Raw genomic sequence first — 20828 nt, forward strand, 5'->3', positions numbered from 1 at the left:
GGAGATGGACTCCCACACGCTGACGAACCTCGTCAGCCCACCTCCCACCGGGGTGCTTCGGCGGGGGCCCGACCCCACGGTCGGTTCAATCTTGTTTGGAGGCCGCCTTGCCTCCTTGACCTCCCTGTCAACGACAACGGGCACCACCTGACTTGCCGCGTCCCCTGTAGGCCTCCTGAGACGAAGATCTTGCTGCTTGGCGGTAAGTTGAGGAGCCACTGCCGGATTCCTTGGAGGCACCTTGTCTGCCTCCGGAGCTCCGAAAGGACGGCCGTCGTCGTTGGAGCACTCCCAGTGCCCGGGCAGTCTCTGTGTCTGTCTTGATAGCCTGAAGGGACTCATCAACCGCCTTCCCAAACAGGTTGTTCCCGTCGAAGGGCATGTCCAAAACTTTGGTTTGTACGTCCTGGCGGAAATCCGTCGCCTTGAGCCATCCTCGTTGTCTCAGGCAAACGCTGTTGCCCAACTGACGGAAACCAGTGTCGGCGATGTCCGTTGCCACCGTGATGGGGTGGTCCGAAGCAATCTCACCTTCCTGTAAGATTTCAAGTGCCTCAGCCCTTTTGGCGTCCAGAAGGAAGTCCAATAGAGGGGCGATTTTGAACCACAACTCCCTGTCGTAGCAGGCTACGATAGCCAGGGCGTTGGCCGCCTTGATAGTCGTCGCTGCGGATGAGATGACCCTTCGTCCTATCATGTCCAGCTTCCTGCCCTCGCCGTCCAGCGGGGAAGTTGATGTCGAGGCCGATGCCCCCCCAGCTTTCTTCTTTGCCGCCGAGACGACCAAATCCGGGGTAGGTTGCGCCCGAAGGCACAAGGGGGCAGCATCGGGGACCCGGTACTTCTTCTCGTACCGGTCCCTCTTTGCAGGCGCCGTGGCAGGGTTCTTGAGGAGGGCGAGCCCCTCATCCCAAATGTCATCAAGAAGTGGTACGGCGAGGACGTCTTCCTTTTAGCCTCGCGCCGTTGGTAAAGGAACCCTTCCTTCTTCTTCTCTTCGGGGCAGAGCTGGAAGAACTCGGATGCCCTGGAAATCATGGCTGGAAGGATCCAATCTCGTCGGGCGGGGACGCCTGAGCAGGGGGCGACAGGGGACACGTCCCGTCGTAGCCTCCGTCGTCATCTGTACCTGTCGTAGCCGTGTCCGTGCCTGTATCATCCCCGTGGGTAGTAGACCGGGGGGAAGGCAGAGCAGGCCGCAGAGGTGGGAGAGGTGGCGGAGGATGCGTCCTCCACTTCTTATGTGGTGGACTTTCCGAAGGTCCTGGCTCCGGTTCCCCCGTCGGGTCTGGCTCAGGTACCTCCGTCGGGGGAGGGGCAACCTTGCCCTTATCTCCGAGCATAAGGACTGAATCGCTGACAAAATGGCCACCGAAGTGTCTTGCGGCACCAGAAACGACAGGCGCGAGGGCTCTTGAGGAACCTCGTCAGCGGCACCGTCGCCCTCGTCGGGATCCCTCCCGATGGGCTGGGCCTCCTCCACGACTTCGATGAGCTCTTCTTCAGAGGTCGTGTCGGTATCCATGATGGCCACCTGCCCCTCCCCTTCCTTTTCCAACGGGACTTCGTGGGGGTCTTCTCGATGGGCCTGAAAGATGACTCCCTCTGCGGTGGCAGGGAGACTCTGGATCCTGAGGTCGCCTCCACTGGCGTAGCCTCCACAGGCTGAGCCAGGGCCGCTGCGACATCCTCGATCGAGGTCTTAGCAGGGTGAATTAAGGCCATCGTCCCTTTATGTACGCCTGGGGCCTTCACCTTGGGGGGGAGGGTCCGAGCCTCGCTCCCCCTCTGCTGGAATCTTCCAGATCGACCGGGGCCTCGCCAGAAGCTTCGCCGGGTTCTCTGACTTCCTCTTACCCGAGCCAGAGCGTTGGCTCGTGGTTGATGGCGCCGGGGAGGATGCGCCCTGCCTGGCAGCCAAGGAACCCGACCATTCGGCGCTCCCGGTGCCCGCGGACTCACGGTGCTTGGCCTTTTGTTGGGCCCCCGTCGCCGGGGCGCCCTCACAGGACTTAGAAGACCGCTCGGACTTCTTTTTCTTCTTCTCGCCTGACGGGCTCTTCCCTTCCAGCCAGTGGGTGAGACAGAGGTGGCGTTCCTTCATGGTCCGCTCCGACATGTTCCCACAAAACGCACAGTCCTTCTCCACGTGCGTCTTGTCCTCATGGAGACAGTAGAGGCATAACGAATGCTCGTCCTCCTTGAACACATTCTGAAGCTGGCATCCAGGGCAGCTCCTGAACAGCTTCCCGGGCGTCGAGCTTCCTTTCTCCTGGGCCATGTCCGGGGTAGGCCTCGGAACTTCTGGAATCCTCCAAAAGTGTAACTCGACGCAATCTTCACCCTTGAGGGGCATAGAAAACTCCAAAACGGGTCCCCGTTGATCGGATGTAGAAACGGTGGAGCTTGAGGCTCAATTTAACCGAAAAATTAGAAAAATCTCCTGAAAAAGCGTGAAAACGCAGCAAAAGCTTGAGAGCTACAGCATGAGGACTCCCAACACTTGAACGTGCGGTAAAAATCTGAGGATGGCTGCCAGAGGCGGGGCTTAGGGAGAAGGCAGTCATTGGCTGAGGGCAGTATGACCCAGAGACCAGTGATTGGTTACTACTAAGAAAGACAGATCAGAAACGAAACCGATACAGATTTTTTCTATACCGAGGATTCCCGGCCTGACGACGGGGAATATTCATGAGCATGTGAATCCATGCCAGACCTCATGCTGGAGAAACAAAATCTGTATGGCTTGATTGCAACGAGAATGAAACTGACATTATCTCTTGCATGTGCAGTGTGACGAACCTTCGGTTGGCGTCACTTCGCCCCTTTCCATGAGGCCGGTGAGGTGAGGCCGATAGTCGCCCTGGGGATGGTACACAGTGGGAGGATCTCATGGGGAGGGACTCCCTAGCTGGGGACAAGGACGAACAAATAGGGTACAGCCATTATAAGAAAGTTGCACACACCCACACTTTGGCCCCTCTTCTACCATCCTCTCTCTAGACTGCAGATCAATTTATCGTTGCAAGGTAAAAGACCTGAGTGTCCCTGAAAGAACAAGACTAAGAAGAGCTACATGAACCCAAGTAATCAGGTACTGGGACAAGTTGGCGTTGCAGCGTTATGAACATGGATGCTGTGAAAGAGAGGAAGGACTTACAAATGGGCCCAGATCAGGCTGGCAACACTGTATTCAAATCAACAACGGACTTCCATTGATGTCAAGCCGGCCCCGGAGTAGGAGCAGGTGTGGAAGCTGTCGGAAGAGGGAGCAGTTGCCCAGCAAAGTTTTCCAAAACTGAAGCCAAGGCCACAGGAATAACAGGAAAGGCATCCGTCTTGGTCGGATCGACTGGCAGACTAGGATGGCATTGCACCACTCACACACCTTCAGTAGATTGGAAGGAGCAAGGTAGGGTGGTGCTCTGGTGACAAACACTGAAATTCACTTGTCAATCTAGGTTTTATATTCACATATAAGCACTATGAACACTATGAACACTGTTAGATTTTGGCACATCACATTTCACATTGGAACAAAGTCTGGTGTTTAGCCTTGACAGTACGGCATGAACCCCCAGAAGAGTTACTTGAGTTGTCAGCACGCTATGTGTGAGCCCTTCCCACAGCCTGCTGGAGGTCAGCCTGGAAAGAACAGATTATTCACATTTGACACTCCATCCCCTAACCCTCAAAAAATGAAGATGGAGATGGAGTACACTTGCATGTTGCTTCTATGTAACAGAAGCCCTGAACTTCAAAGGGGGTGTCCTAGAGTGGAAGGTCTTGTTTTGAAGGTCACAACTGAAAATGTGTGCAATGATACACTTCTTGATTAGATGACCGGGGCCTGGGCACACTGGAGGCAGTGTCACCTAGAGGAATTTCTATGCTGCACAAACTGCATTTTTTAAACCCAAAGGCTGTGCGCATCAGGAGGTTTGGGGGAAGGAGGAAGTTGCTTCTTCCAACCTGCAACAATGCGATACCACCGAGAAACCTGACAAACTGCTTCTACCATGAACACTAGCTTCACTTGTTACCACACGCTGCCCTTGCAGCCCAATTGCTTACTTTTTGTGTTTGCCCTGTTTATCTCGTTTGTGTCCTTTTCCCTTTGTTCCTGTCAGACTATTTTTTACTATAGAATTCCTTTGTTGATATACAGAATTCACATATCTGATGTGCTGCCTGCAGCCCCTCTCTCTTTCTCGAACTCGCTGTATCTACCAGAGGTTTTCTTTGCCTAGAACTCATTGTTTTGTGGAGTAATTATTAATTCATGTATACACTGGTTATGCAGTGACCATATGTCCTTAACTTGTTCCTGTCCAGGCTTTTACAACTGACCTGCATCCTACCTGAGGCCTCAAGTCAGGTTAAAGTCATTTGTACCTGTCCCAAGTTATTTCCCTATGCTTCAGAGTATGGGTGTGAACTAGTTAGCATGTGTCCATAACATATTAACAGTTTTCCAGTGCTGTTATTGAAATTCATTTATGCCTACTTTGATGCTGTTGCATCTGCGCCATATGCTTAAAAAAAATGAATCCTTGGTTGGTGTCTCTACCATGTCAGATAAGGGTGAAGAGTTTGGTTGCTATCTGGTCTGTGGAAGTCCCATTAATCGCCAGTTTACCCGTTAACAGTACCCTGCTGGATTTTATACCAATGGCAACCTCTGAGCTACCTGATGTCCCTTATGGACCAGTAAACCCCTTATTCAAAACAATTTCTATTACCCAGTACTGATGCATGTTTTCGGTTTCTATTGTATAGGCAGCTACAGACCACTGTAGCTTAGGTGACATTGTCCCCCTACTTGTGACCAATGTGGTATGTCCCTTTTATACTTTAATACTTAGTGAATTCTTAAAATATCCCCTGCACCATTCCCGGGATCTTGGACACCAGTTGAACTAAGACATTCTTTCTGGCAATTTAGTGGGAAATATGCAATGCAGTCTCACACACAAAGCCCACAAACAATGTGCTGCACGTCAGTTCACCTGTAAGGTAAGAAGGGGATGCTAAGAGGGCTATAACTGGCTGACAGGGCCTGGCCTTGGTTCCTTAGCTGTTTATGAAATCATCCAGATTCCTGGATATGTAATATCAACAGATGGCTTTACACCAGAGAAAGAAATGTTAACAGAACAAGACCCTTCACTTTAAAAGGGAGAAGAGGCTTTGCCCATATTCACAACACTTACATTTTCTGGCTCCACTCCAATGTCTTCACAAAACTTTTCCATTCCTTCCGGGCCGACCACATCATCTGTACCTGCAGCAGAAAATAATATCTCACAAACGCCAATACTACAAAGGACTGCACCATTTAATAATTAGTGCCACAGAGAAAAATCACAAACCATCCAACTTAACTAAGAATGGGTTACCTACCTGTAAATGTGGCTCTCCAATATGGATGTCCTTATAGACTCACATTCTTTGAATGAAACCCGGCATCGGACAAGGGATCCGACGGTCTACATAGAAGCAATACGAAACAAATTACATTTTTCATTAGGAAGCCCCACACAGCAGTCAATGAGGGTGGTCTTCTAGGAGACAGGAGCCTCCAACTATCAGATTATGAAATGGCATGTTTAAGGACACTAAAAATAAAAACCTTATCAAAGAGTTGATGGATGGAATGCAAGCAAGTCTATAAGGATTGCCTTACTGGAGAAACATATTTACAGGTAAGTAATCCATTCTTCTCCAGTATGGAATTGCTTACAGACTCGCATGCTTAGCATACATACTGTTAAGCAGTGCAATCACATCTAGAAGGGAAGAGGCCTGATGTTTCATCAGAAGGGGCTTCCACACTGCTTGGCCAATCCTCACCTTCTTGGCATCCAAATCAAGGCAGAAGTGACAGGTGAACATCTAGCCAGATCTCCATGGGGCGGCTTGGAATATATCCTACAGTGGTGGGTGCACTAGCCTAGCTGTGGTTGCGGTCTTCCACCTTGTAGTGTGTACTGTACTACTGTAAGAAAGGTTCAGGAGGTAGCAATACTTGCTGCAGCTGCAAATTCATCTAGCGATGCTGGTTTGAAATGCTTGCTCCTCCCTTGAAATACATTATACTACAGGAGCAATAGTTTTAAGAGTTATGTACTTACATTAAAATCTTAATTTGGCATTTTAGAACAGGAAAAGTGTTCATGTCGCCTGAGTAGTCATCTTTAACGACACACATGACCAATTACACATAGAAATCCTTTTCTTCTGTTTGCCTATCTAATCCTTATATTTATTATATCAAAGCAAAAGTACAGAAATACAAAAAAACTAAGCAAACCTAAGCACGTCTAATCTAATACGAAGAGTAATCCGAAATCCTAAAAGACATACGCACTCAATTATTTTCTTTCTATTTGCCAACGTTCCCTCTCAATGCACTGAAAGCTGCAAAAAGTTGCTACATTCTTCTTTAAGACTCACTTCTTTGAAAGTAGAAGGGTCCTCCTGCTATGTACGCGAGGTGGTACTGAACAACAATGGCAATTGTATGGACTCATTCAAATGGAAATCAAAATCATCTTAAATGTTAATTTGGGTTATTTCTCAATACAACATTGTCCTTTAAAGAAGACTGGATTGATGAGTTGAGCCTACACTTCACTGACTGCTGGGGGAAGAGATAGTAGACAAACTTCATAGATTAGTGAAAGGACTATGCTCATTTCCCACGCAGGTGCTTGTTTTCTTACCAGAGCAAATTTCCTTAATAGGCCTTTCATTAAATGCTGAACAATGTTCTCCCTAAATAATGATGGTTCTTTTACAACCTATACTGGGATAATGCAGACAAAGGAACTATCATTGACGAAAGCTGAAGGCCACCAACCACAAGAGAAAGAAGAGAAGAAAACAATTCTCGGTTTTACAGTGAAAGGATACAAGCTTGGACCCCTAGAAAATCCTTCTCACTTACTTCCATATGCCATCTTGGTGGAAGAGGCTCTTGCTGGGCTCAAGATGTCTCTTCACCCTTAAGACAGACAAATGTTTGCACTCCTGCTGCTCAAAAACCACGTTGCCAACTTGAGAGAACCTGGAACGTGGTGATGAACCAGGCTCCAGTTTGACAGGAGCGAGACGTGTGGGTGCAAACTAATGTGCCAGCGAAAGGAGAAGTTGAGAAGCTCAAAGTAACAAGGCCTCTCCAGCCACGTAAGGGCGATCAAGATCAATGGTGTAGTCTCACTGTTCAGCTTTCATATCACCATCTGAACTAAAGGCAGCAGCGGGAAAGGTGTACAGAAACTGACTTATCGCGAGAGAACGCCTCTCCCACTGCCCTTTCTTGTGGATTCCTGAATGCATTAGCATCCATTTGCAATTCGGAGCTGCTGCAAAAAGGTGTTTGCAGTGTGGTCAATTCCAAAACGACTTGAAGGTTGTTGCAGTCCAACTCCCACATGTGTTGCGAGATCGGTTGTCTGCTGAGAGAAGTCAGCAGGCTGGTATCTTGGAAGCACAGTAAAACATTGTGTTCACATTGCATGTTCAGATTCTTGACAACCTTCCCTCGAATAAGCAGAGTAACAATAGCACGGGAAAGTGGACAGCCTTCAACTACAGGAGGTTGATGTGCAGATTGGATTAATGCTTTTTCCACAAACCTCTTATTTTAGCTGTTTCCAGTTAGCTCACCCATCCTGCCAGTGAGGTAGTGACCCGGGGCGGGGCTTCTGCCAAATTTCGCCCTCTTATTAGAATGGAGGTATAAGTCTACCATGGCAGAACAGATCTCATGTGTCATGAAATTGTAATCTAATCGTCGTATTTGCCATCCACCTGGCACAACTGGACATCCAGAAATTCGTGGATAGGCGAGTTGTGGGTTAACGCTGCATACAAACTTTGAAGGGGGAAACATTTGCGGTGGAGTAGGGTGTAATTAGATACTGAAATACATGTTAATCACTGCTCGGATCAATCTCCCCCAGTGCTGACTGCTACCTAATTGGCACTCAGAGTACAGTTTGCACTACATACAAGTTCACCTTGGGTTGATAAAAGGACATTCTTATGTGACAGGATCCATTGTCAGCTAAACAAATCTTATTTCTTGGGACTTCAAATAGGTCCCAGTATCATTGTGGCGCTTGCCGGAAAACCACTCTTCAAAACATTGGCTTGAGAAATGTTATTTAGCTCCTGGTATGTCTTATGCAAGTATTCTCATGCAAAACGCACACTTAAAAGTACTGAGGTTATGCTGGTTAATTTATTTTCAAATGAGATTTGCGAGACCCCCTTAATGTTGAGTAGGCCTATTAGGTCCAGTGCTGATGATACTTCATCCCAGGATATTTCTGACGACTTGGAAAGAGTACTGGGGTACATTTTTGGGATAAAAACATTGTCACTATCTATGCACATGCTGCTTTCAAAAGCACTCTTGGATGAGGGCTCTGGCCTTAGCCACACCTAGGTGTTTCCCTTACGTCCAACAGTCTCAACGTTCTCCTGCAGCCTTTCTGGTATCACCAATCTATGCTACTTAACCCTTGCATAATTCATCCTTTTGTATGGTTCAAATTCACCCTCCAATTCAGACTTGTGCCATTCATTTTCCACAGTGCCTCGCTTTATCACAGCATGTGTCCATTTCATTCATTTGAATTCAAGAGTATACTCCTCCTTTAGTCACCATGTGAGAAATGTGAAATGAGGGTAGTGGTGGTGAGGCGTAAACATTCTTCATTGTAATACTATTAATTTCAGCAAATACTGCATGCTCTTTTTCAATGTCTGCATTTTGCTAGTTTGTTCAAGGGAAGCAGAAGCATTTGTTTTGCCCTTTCCCTTTTCAACCCCTGCTCATTTATTTTAATTATTTATTATTATTTTTTTGGGTTGGCTGATTAAATCAACCTTTCAAATACAAAAGTAAAATTCTGTAAAATGAAATCCAATCAACAATAATTTACAATTAGGTAATAGGTCAAATTAAACAATACATTTTAAAAGTCAATTAGCTAATCAGATCATATCAATTTGCTTTCAATTTAAATTCATACAATATATTTTATGCAAAATTAAAAGCATCGTAATTTCATCTGACTTATGTTCCAATTATATAGCGTCTTATATCAAGCCATCATTCAGATACTATTCAAAAACTTTCATCAGCTGAAAGAATGGCATACAATGTACTATTGCAACTCTTATTCCCAATTTTCTGCTCGTGAAAATCATATACCAGATTTCATCATCATTCATTGGTGTAGATATCTGTAACAATTTACTAAAATGAGTTTGCTTCATCAAATCCAGAGCCGGACAAACCACTATTACATGCTTTAGTGTCTCTTGACATTGCTTATTATGGCAAAATCGGCAATGATTCAGTTCATTAAGAATCAAACCTCTCCTAGCCATTATTTCAGTTGTTCGTAATAGATTGAACCTGAATCGCAAATATTGTCTTCTTATGTAAGGTGATGGAAATTTTACTAAATAATCCGACATGACTCAAAAAATTTTATAACCAAACATTTGGCTATTAAAGTCCTTGTAAGTACAACATTTCGACCTGGTACAGATCCAATCATTTTGATACAGTTTCAGCTTGGCACGATTTGGATTTGTTAATAAGACATCTAAAGTTATAGAGGCATCAGATAAGGCATCCATATACAAGGAAAGGAATGGGTAGAAACTACAAGATAATGTGCAACAGCACTTAGAATGTTGTTGTTCTCAAGACCCAATAGGCATTTCCGAAAAAACAAAACTGCACATTTTCCATATCAATTGTACATGTAGTGAAAGAAGACCAAGTTCATATCTAATTATAGGTAAGGGGGTGCAGTTTGGTAGTTTTAACACTGATTTCCAGAATCGGGATTCATATAGATCCCAAGATTTGACGTAATCACCAGTTTAGTTTCGGCACCATACAATAGAATTGGAACCGCTTTCACTTGATAAAAGGTCATAACATGCTGATATGAGAATTTGCCATACTTAGACATTAATATGGTCTCCTGTGATTTCAATGTTTACAACTTACAATTCAATGATGTTATATATGCAGTTTCAGACAATTTGTTATAAATTGTTATGGCTAGATATTTGTATTCAGGTACATTCATTAACTCCACATTCTGCAGGTACCATTTATATTTTTTACCAACAATTTTCGTATGTGTCAGGTAGGTGACAAGATTATTTACTGAAGAATAAGCAGATAATTTATCTAATAGATTCTGTAGCCCGCTAGGTGTTGACAACAGGACTAAGTCGTCCGCATATAACATCCAAGCTATCGATTGTGTGCCCATTTCTGGTGCATCAGCTGTTATAGTGGCAAATGAATCACCCAGATCCAAAATAAACTGATAAATAGAAATGAAGCCAAGATACAACCCTGTTTGAGCCCTCGTCCTGTAGAAATTAGAGAAGAGAGTAATCCTTCTGTTAATCTAACTTGCAGAGTAGTATTAGTGTGCAGATGCTTGATTATAGAAAGCATGAGGATGGACATTCATATTGTGTCAGTTTCTTATACAAAAGGATACGATCAACAGAGTCAAACGCAACCCGGAAATCAATAAACGCCAAATACACCGGTTGATTCCGGGTGGCACAGTTAGATCTTATCATATTTAGGCTGATATTTGGGGAGGTACCCATGCCAGAAACAAAACCTGCTTGGAATGGGTCTCTTTCATTGATTAGTGGCCCAGATGTTAAGATCTCTGAGGACGATGGGATAATTGGAGTTTGGTTGATATTGTTAAACATATTCCATAATATGTTAGTCCAAATTTCGGGATGTTTTAGTATGTAATTCGATAGACCATCAGGTCCCGGAGCCCTCAAACTGCTTGCCTTATTTATATAAAAGGATATATCTTCTTTGTCATATTTGAGAAAGAAGCTGTCATTTCCCAAGTTTGCCGTCCTAGAATTTGAGTTTTGTGGTGCCTTGTATAGATTTGAAAAATGCGTGATCCACGCTTGTTCTGAAAGGCTATTAGATTGTAATGCAATTTGATGCACTGTTGTCGTCTGATTAATAATAGCCCAAATTTGGGCAGTATTTTTCCCAGCTATGATTTTCAGCATTGTTGAGCCATCATCTTGATATAGGACTGCTTTCTGAGTTCGCATCCAGTTCTTATGTTTGGTCTTCAGTTTAATTAGTTGTTCATTTCTAATTCCTGAGGGCAATTTTAAAATATGTCTCTTAATAGATCGAAATAATTTCTTGCCAGTTTGAATTTCTTTGCTAAATACATGCAAGTGTGACATGCAAGTTGGTCTAACCTGGAACATCTGCATCAAATCATGATATAAAATTTCTTTACCTGACCCGTCATTGGCTTTGTGTATTTCCATTGTATAGAATTGATTAAATCGTTTCAAAGATGTTTCAGACCACCACAGTCTGTTAGACCATGTATTAATTGTAACCATGTTTGCTGGGTATTTGGATGGTAGGTCTTCTATAGTTTCTGTAATATTCCAATCCGTGAATAAGATATCATGATCACTTAAAGTGGTTGGATTGATTCGAAACTTAGTAATTTCTGTAATAAAAGCCTCACTAACAGACAATCAATTATTGCTCTGGATGTACCTCTATGCCATGTGGGGTGTAGAGGGATGTCATCTATACATATACCATTTAACATTGGGAGGTTTTGAGTCTCAACAAAATGTGTCTTTTGATGGTTCTAGACAATGCAAATTAAGATCCCCTGCTATAATCACATACAATGTTGTTTTATCAATACATATCAAATCAATTAAGCAATTCAGATCTTTCATAAAAGACTGATCGGATATACCTGCCAGGTTCCAATACATGTTAATTAAGGCATACGAAGATCCACCAGCCTTGAGTTTTACTGCTTGCAAAAATGGGTTGGGAGAAAGTCAAGGTTCAGATTTAAAAAGTGATTCTGTTTATTAGCAGTAAGTAAGCCTGAAGTTGGCCTTCTCAGTCTCGCTTTTAGAGCAGGATTGAAATATAGATCATAATTATCCCAGATTTGGCATTTCAGTAAGCCACGTTTCTTGCAACATAATTATATCGACATTCTCAGTGCCCATGTTGGGGTCATTGATAAGATGATGGAAACCCTCTTTTGTTCCAACTAACAAGACACATTGGGGTTCACTTTATGGGGTGGCCTAGTTAATGCATATCCTGGTCTATGTGACACTTACACATCATTTTAACTTCTCTTACATTTGATTCCAATTTGTTTGTGGGACATTGCCTATTAACAGTTGTAGTTGTCAAAGGCGTAACGGTTGGGGCTGGGAGACACGATGAATTAACATCAATAATGAATCCTAGATCATAGAGTTGCTTTTTACAAGCCATATTGTGTTCAGTACTACTCTAGAATTCATCCATAGTTTTACTGAAGATATGGTGTGTACATCATCAAATTCAACCAGTTGTATATCAACAGAGTTGATGTCTTCCAATTCAGGAATTTCTGAAAAAATGGTTAAAATGGACTTGCAGTTTAGATCATACTGAACACTTGGTGTTGGTCGGCAAGCTATAGTTAATGAATATGATGCTGGCCGTTTGATGTTCACTTTCAAATGTTTTTTCAGGTTTGAGGGTTCAGGCCTAGTATTACCATTAGATGAAGCCATGGATGGTTTTACTACAGTTGCCTTTAGGAGCGCTGTCTGAATTAAACGATAAATTTCAGGTGCTAATGCAGCTATGTTATCTGCACTTCCAGCTTTTATGTTCAAGTCCCTAACTCCTTGTGATGGTGAAGAGGCCAGTCGTGGATCGTCAACCTGAGGTTCAGTTGATAGAGAGTTATGTATGGTGTTTAATTGAGCTGGTGGATTATTTTTACAACGACAAGATTCTTTAAGAGCCCCAACTCCTTCTGATTGTCATGATCTCTGCTTCCAAAAGGTCAGGGTTTTCCCAACTCCCTTGGAAGCAGATCCATAACCCAGGTTCCGAGTGCCAACCAGTCCCAATTGGGACCTTTTGGACCCAGTCCTGGCGCCAGTGGCACCAGGCTCATAAATATGCCCAGTCCCAGCGCTGGAAGCGCCGGGCTCATAATGCTTGGGTGGACTTACCTTCAGCAGACCATGCTGCTTACTTGCCTGCCAGTTGAGCCTCTGATCCTCTTCTGTTTGGAACTACTTTTCCTGTTGGGTGGGGCTGGAGCCACTCCCTAGATTCAGAACACTGGAACTCTTCTGGAAGGCAGGAACTCTTTTCTTACCAGGAACTCTTTTCTTACTTAGGCGTGGCTGTGGAAGGAGACACCTAAGCACTACAGGAGGCTATTTAAACCACACCCGGTGGATGAATCTTGCTTTGCGTTATTCTGCAACCTCTGCAGCAGAACGCTCATCGTGTCTTCTGCATCCGGTCCTGGGCCTAAGGAAAAAGGCTTACCATCCTGAATCCAGTCTTCAGCAACACCTATAAAGACAAGAAAGAACAGGTTAGCATTCCGGCATCTGAAAGGCAAAGGCTTACCATCCTGAATCCAGTCTTCAGCAACACCTATAAAGACAAGAAAGAACAGGTTAGCATTCCGGCATCTGAAAGGCAAAGGCTTACCTACTCTTCGTGCGCTCCGGAGGTCTTCACACTGCATTCCGGCATCTGAAAGACAAAAGTTTACCAACTCTTCGCACGCTCCGGAGGCCTTCGGCGCTGCATCCCGCATCTGAAAGACAAAACAAGGTGCGTTTAAAGACATTGGGGAACTTTAATACTCACGTGCCATTACTCCTTTCCACATCTAATCCAGTGGGTATTCCGGCACCCTGCAGCCGCTCCGAACTCGTACCTGCAAAGAGCGCATAGTGAAGCAGGCAACAAGCGCTTACTTACGTGCTTCGAGGCGCTTCTATTCATCACACGGGCTCCATCTTCAACCCACTTCAGCCCGTCATCCGCCATCGCCGGAACCCTGCAAAACAAGAGACATCATAACTAAAGACTTTAAAGACATTTGAATGACTCGAAACTTACCGTTCGTGCAGTAAACGACGGACAGCAGTCCTCTGAAGTCAAGAGGCCTGCGCTACCTATCCAGTGAAGAAACTGGTTACAGCACCCTGCCCCGAGGCAGATGGAGAGCTCGGCATTCACTTACCTATGGTGAGAGCGTTAACCTTTGGGGGTCTACAGGAGAGGAGAAGAGGAAAGAGATAGGGACACCCCAATAACCCCAGTTCATTAACCCCATATTTTCTATCTGCAGACATCTTACTCTACACGTCAGGCATACAGTGCACAGAGGTCCAGCCCAAAGAGCCAACCGGGTGCTACACATCACCTTTGAAGATACGGTAGTCGCCCAGTCAAGACCGGCGCCTCTGCGAGAATCAGGTGAGCGTTACACTGATGGTAAAGAGACCAATCAAGATACGTCAACCTGGTGTTGAGTTGATGAAGGATTATTTGTGGTTTTTAATTGAACTAGTACATTGCTTTGACAATGACAAGAATCTTTATGGACTTGAGGTAAAACCATGGTCTTAACCAGTTCATCCATAGGAAATATAGGCTGTGACTGAGTTTCTGTTTTGATTTCACAGTGTGTCAAGTGTTTCTGTTGTGGCTGGGCGCTCATATATGCATCGACTAGGGATGTAACGGTATTACGGTATACCGTTAAAGATACCGTGAACCAATTAATCGAACAATAATAACCGTCACATTGTTTATAGCGGTATACCGTTCATACCGTTAAGTGTGCTTTTCAATCTGATTTGGAAAGGCTGCAATAAGCAAGTGCTGCGCAGTCTTGGTCTTGCACTGTTGGATGTGCCATCTGCCAAGTAGTTTCAGTTTGAGCAGTTTTTAATGCCATTCCATAAACAACACGTGCCTGACACAAAATCAGTATGTTAGCAATAGGAAGAATAAATACAGTGCCAAGAAGGAAAAGGGTTTGCTTTTTTTGTTGTTTACATTTTTTTTTAAAGCGCTCACCCAGCCCGCGGGCGTCGAGGCGCTGTTAAAGAAATTGTTTTTGTTTATTTAGTTGCGTAATTGTTTTTGTCTTAGTTGCGTATTTATAACATGCTTAAACACCCAGAGGTTTCTAAGCGCGGACCCGGGGATCGAACCTGTGTTGCTTCGTGTCGTCTTGCTTACAATGCACGCACGTTGCCGCTGAGCTATCCTCCCAAGACTTTGGGTTGGCGGCTTTGGGGTTTATATATTTATAATGGATAAGGTTTTCTAAACATATAACAATGGGGGATTTCCCTGGTTCTATCATTGAATTTACATATAATAAGTCACACTGCAAAATGTACTCATCTCTGTGGGTATTCCCTGCTGCCATACCAAAGGGTAACATGTCCGTGATTACTGAACACCTTTTGGCCCGGAAGTAAACTAAAGGCGTAACGTAAAGAGAGAGTGCGTGTGCATGTGCATGTGTATGCGCACAAGCATATACTACCATCAGACTCCATTGATCTGTGGCATGCAGGTTATCAAGATGGCAACATGTTCATCTTCACCAGTAGCCAGTGGAGGAGCTAAAAGCCTAAATGACCACTTAAGAAAAGCTATTCAGTTTGCTTTGCCAGTGGCAGCAGGGCTCACCCCCACCTCCTCCTCTCCACACGTGCGTTTGTGTTTGGTGGAAGCAAGGGGTGGCATTTCAGTGGAAAGCATGTTGAAAAGCCCAAATCTGGCCCTGGGTGCCTGGTTTTGTTTGTGATGATAAATCTGACAATTTATGACCTTTTAGAAAATATTTGTTAAGATTAGTTAACTCCACCTGCTATACCGCGATAACCATGATTAACCGTCATTTGGCAAGAAGGTTATTGTACAGTCATAAAATTAATACCGTGACACCCCTAGCATCGACGGCACATTTAGCCATGGACTGTATTGCCAAGTTCATTGAATTTAGCGTGATTTCCAACAAATAATTTGTTGGACTTACAACACTAGGTTTTCTCAATCCTGTTATGTTATTCCTCGGATTACGTGGAGTTGGGGCAGAATAAGACACCTCAAGCTCTGAGTGCAAATGACTAATGTTCGTGAATAAATCAGGCGAGGTAGACACATTTTGTATTGTTGTGTGTGAGAACTGACCGGAAGTAGTGTTCCCAAATTTTAAAACAGCCTGATCGGAGGTTTTATCCTGTGTTTGAACAGTGTTATCTTGTACAGGAGCTGTGAATACATTGCCCAACATGACACTTTCAGTAAGTGATCTGTCAGTAGTATTTAATACCAGATCAGATGGTTCCACTTCAACTACAATCACAGAAACATCTGGTTCAGCAGAAATACCCTTATCTACAATAACATGGACCGGTGACGTAGTTTCGGGGGCAAGTGAGGATTGCGTTTTTGCCACCATGGATTCATTTACTTTCTTAACGCTCTCGATGGAATCTTTGCAAAACAGGCGAATATCAGCCTTTTCTGTCATTTTCATTGAACATTTACGTAGCTGAATGATTTTCTGAGTGAGCGGAGTAGAAAACATACGCCGTTTCCAGGGTATTGTTGGGACGTATCGGAGAGCTGCAGCCCATGAATCTTTCCATGCAGCGACAGTGAGCTTAAATTCGGCATGTCGGACTTCAGAGTCATTAGCACGCACTGCATCACTTTGCCTGCCAACAAGCAAGGCTGGTTAACTTCAAAGATTAGGGTGGCGGTGAGTAACGATTGCTGTCAAACTGCAGAAGCACTGTTCACGGCCGTTAGCTGATGATAAGTCAAAGGCAAATCAACAATGCTAGAGGGACAGCAGGAAGCACTGTTTGGCCGCAACGCTGCGACAAAACAGCAAAGCGGTCAAGCAGTACTTCGCCAATACTTGGCTCGGTGCGCGTGATGGTGTGCGCGCTGGCCAAATTTGTAGAATTCCACCCAAATGGGCGTGGTTTGGCAATCTGCAGAAGTTTACTGCCAAATCTTCACCATTTAAACCCAAACGTTCGTAGGCTTGAGTAATTGACACAATTCCACTTGGCAGGAAGCAGAGATTGTGGTCAAGCGGTACTTCGCCGGTACTTGGCTTGGTGTGCTCATTTAACCCGCTTTGATGCATTCCCTCCCCTGTCTTGCTTCCAGTCTTCACTGCTTTCACTGTGCTTACATCAGAATGTGTTGGGTATTCTAGAAGCGAGATGTGAGAGAGTGGGTGGTTGGAGGGAAGTACCAGCAATCCCAGGGGCTGTCTCCTTTACCTAATAAAATAAGAACTTTCTTATATCCAAGGCAGACTCGTCCCTCCTCTTCGACAGCTGCCAATAGCCTCATGACTAACCTGCAGTTGAGAATTATGTAAATGCAAGAGTACATCGTGCCTAAGAGTAGTTTTACTATTCCTACTGATCCCTTAGCTTTGTGGTTGAAAGTGGAAGCGGAGCCATTAAGCTTTTCAGCTCTCAGTGAGACTGAAGTATCCAGTCCTGACAGGGTGCTCAACGAATGCCCTAGAACTGAAATGAGGTATCCATTCATATCTGGGACTTCTCCAGATTCACCAGCCAGCTTAAACTCTGAAAGGTCTTATGCGTCTTTCTAAGATCGCAAGCCTTAGAAACTGCTTGTATTGTGAATGCATCTATGTGCAGATAGGCATTCCACAAGTCAATTCATTTGATTTCGTTTTTGTAGAGCGCCACCTCGCCCATAGGCCTCGGAGCGCTAAGGAAGTCTCTTGTTGTTGGAAGAATTGTCTTAAAGATTCTTCATCCTCAAAAATATCCATTATGTACTTAAGCGGTAAAAAAACAAGAATGCTTATTCCTCCTTAAAAATAACTGTAGGTAGGATAGCTGATCACATAACCTCTCTCTAAATCCACCCCGAAAGGAGAGTAGTCTCAGAGACAGAAATCATGCATAAGTTGCTTGTCTTTTTAGTTTGACCTAGTAAAGAATGTGTATGAAAAGGAGCATTCAGAGGCCTGCCCGCTAATGCTAGCCTAAAGCTTACAGAAAATTCTTGCCATGATCCACCAGATCCATAGCAAACATGTCCAGAGATGAGGTGGATTGGCCCTCCCCTTAACATTTCCTTACAAGCTTCCTGTTGGAGGCAAGCTATGAAGGGGACAATGTTTACTCATAATTCTCTCATAAACCTGGAAAGAGCTTGTCTCGATTAAGTAGTATTAACTTTAGCACAATAGCCACGTTAATCGCTACCCATTTGCCCTTATCCAGCGGAGTAGCAGTAATCACCTGATTCAAAGCTCTTAGAAGATAGTGGAGTTGATGCCATCTGAAACATAGTCAGGAACTAAAGGAACTTTATAATTCAACTCCATCCCCATCCCCTTGTGCACCAAAGGAGCTGTAAATCAATGATTATTCTTGAATGCTTCCATAAGCTAGGCATCATCGAAGAAACAGACTTCTTTAGCACGGTTGTGAATGCTTGACAAATCAAAGACAAAATGTTTGAAAGATCAAAACAAATCTCACTCTAAAAAAGCTCACAAATTATACTGGCTCAATCGATCAGGCATGTATTTTTGAGCATACATTGATAGATCGTAAAAAGATTTCCAATGCATCTTACCTTAGTGTTGCTTACATCTACAAATACAAAACCGACCGGTCAGGTGCCGGCATCTTGTGGTAAACTTAGCAATGTATCAATCGCCCCAAGTTCAAGTGCCCTTGCAGCACTAATTCAGATCACAGCCCCTTCAAGCTGACATCACAAGTCAAAACAATATGCTCCACCTATTCTCATAAGTTCGTAGACAGAGTAGCCAAACATACCCTGTCATTACCTACATCATAATTTACCCAACACAAAAACCAGGAAGATCAACACACATCACAAAAGTTTTCTTTACACAAAAAGGAGAAAATAATATATTTTGAAGAAAATAGCAATAGTTGGGAATATAACAAGTAGTTATATTTTTAGCATAATACTCAAAATAGAAGCTTACATTCACAAAAACATTGAGAACTTTTGCTAATAGAAGTGATAGCTAGAAAACATTGCATGCTTCAAATTTTTTGCTATAACTGCCAACTTCAATGTAATATTCCAGATTGCCTCGATCAATCAATTAATCCCTGTATTTGTTTTGTGTAGTTAAAGTTCCGTGTGGTTAATTCTAATGCGCTAATGTTCCATCTCTGATGTTTGATCGACGCACATGGGGTTCTGTTAGTGGGAAGAAAGGAATTGCTTCACTTTGAAATGCCAAACTTTTTGATCCGCCCATGTTCATATCATAAAAGCAAGCATGTTGCTCTGTGTTACTACACCAGATATGGACAAACTGGTGTCTGACGATTGTCCCAGAATATTGATATTACAGATGCGCTGTGGGTTATTGTCCCATTCTGGTTGAAAAACCCGTCCACGGGAAGATGGTTTGTATCCATGACAAACACACATCCCCAGAACAAAGCTCTATAAATTTGGGAATGCAAAAACATATTTCAGTACCCATTAAAAAAAAAAAAAAAAAAAAAAATATAATATATATATATATATATATATATATATATATATATATATATATATATATATATATATATATATATATATATATATCCACACACAGTACATAAATATGTTAATTAACAATTTACAATACAATTTACACGTACAATTTATAGTCTTTGCGTCAAATTGAACATTAATCCGGCACACAGTTATTCATCAAGCATACTGCACACATGTCAACTTTAGTTGCTTAAATATTATGTAAAACTATGCTTACATTTGCTGATTTACTATTGTCTCTATGTAAAATGAGCAACCGTCGGGAACAACAGATGTCAGTAATAAAAACATATCTTTCTTTTGTTCGGTTTCAGAATAGTGAATCTTATCAATTCTTTGTGGATACTCGACACATTCTGTCCTTCAAATTTGTTAGTACGGGTGATTCAAGGACAAATATAGACCCTCTATTATGTGTTTTCGGCCTGCCAAAGGAAGGTTTTGTTTTCGGGAACAAATGCCACAAAAATTCACAATATTACTTTCTACTTTCAATTACAAGCTGTGTAGTGAAACTAGTGAAATATTTTCAACTATTACACAACAAAATATTTAATTCCATTTTAACGGTCTCAAGGTGCTCTGCTCAACCCGGATATTGGCTACATCAGCACATGCAGCTAGGAGAGGTGCGGAACACGAACACAACACATGGATGTGTTTTTATGGCCACAACCAGTCAAGTGCCCTGGGGCATGCATGTATAGTTTGTTACAGATGCCCGGAAGGGAGTCCATCCAATTGCGGTGGGGGTGGGGTGCAAATCTGTCTGCCCATACGGTTCCTAGGTGGTGATTGAATAAGTGTTGAAAGAGTTTAACACGTGCCAGTAATTCTTCAATGTAAGGTCAAGAAACCCCATCACAACAAAACCTAAAAGTATAGCATCTGTACACATAGAAGCCATCGCCTCACTTTTCAAAAAACAGAATTTGAATGCACACCATGAGAACAGGCTTTTCCACCTATACAACCACTTCTGAAATTCTGTCCATGGATTAAACTATTTCACCCTTGGGACCCTGCCACCTATTGCAACATTACTGAATGAACCTACTTCCCAACACCGGATATTATTCACTACCCACTGCTAGTGCGGATAAAAAAAAAACACACAAACTCATTTCACAAATCATCTCAGATAGATGGTTACAACACAAAATGCAGATGGATGTGTATATATATGGATGAAAAGCAGTGGGTTGATAAATAGAGAGGGCACAGGCATACCAGAAAAGGGGGGGGCAAAGAGGCGATTCCCTGCAAGGCTGGTTGGACTGTTTCTCACAGGGCCAGAGGAGCGTGCAAAAAAAGAAAAAAAGAA

At 43.5% G+C, this 20828-nt stretch overlaps 1 protein-coding gene across 7 annotated transcripts in view; it reads right to left on the reverse strand.

Moving 5' to 3' along the window:
- Window positions 1–20828, reverse strand: part of DCUN1D4 (defective in cullin neddylation 1 domain containing 4) — a 960807-nt gene that overhangs the window by 530110 nt on the left and 409869 nt on the right. For all 7 annotated transcript variants that reach the window (XM_069631680.1, XM_069631678.1, XM_069631679.1 and 4 more), the window contains one exon: window positions 5214–5284. In XM_069631680.1, coding sequence (XP_069487781.1) covers window positions 5214–5284 — 71 coding nt within the window. The remainder of the gene's footprint in view (window positions 1–5213; window positions 5285–20828) is intronic.

Source organism: Ambystoma mexicanum, chromosome 6q (genome assembly GCF_040938575.1).
Source record: "Ambystoma mexicanum isolate Mex_15411 chromosome 6q, UKY_AmexF1_1, whole genome shotgun sequence".
Lineage (NCBI taxonomy): Eukaryota > Metazoa > Chordata > Amphibia > Caudata > Ambystomatidae > Ambystoma > Ambystoma mexicanum.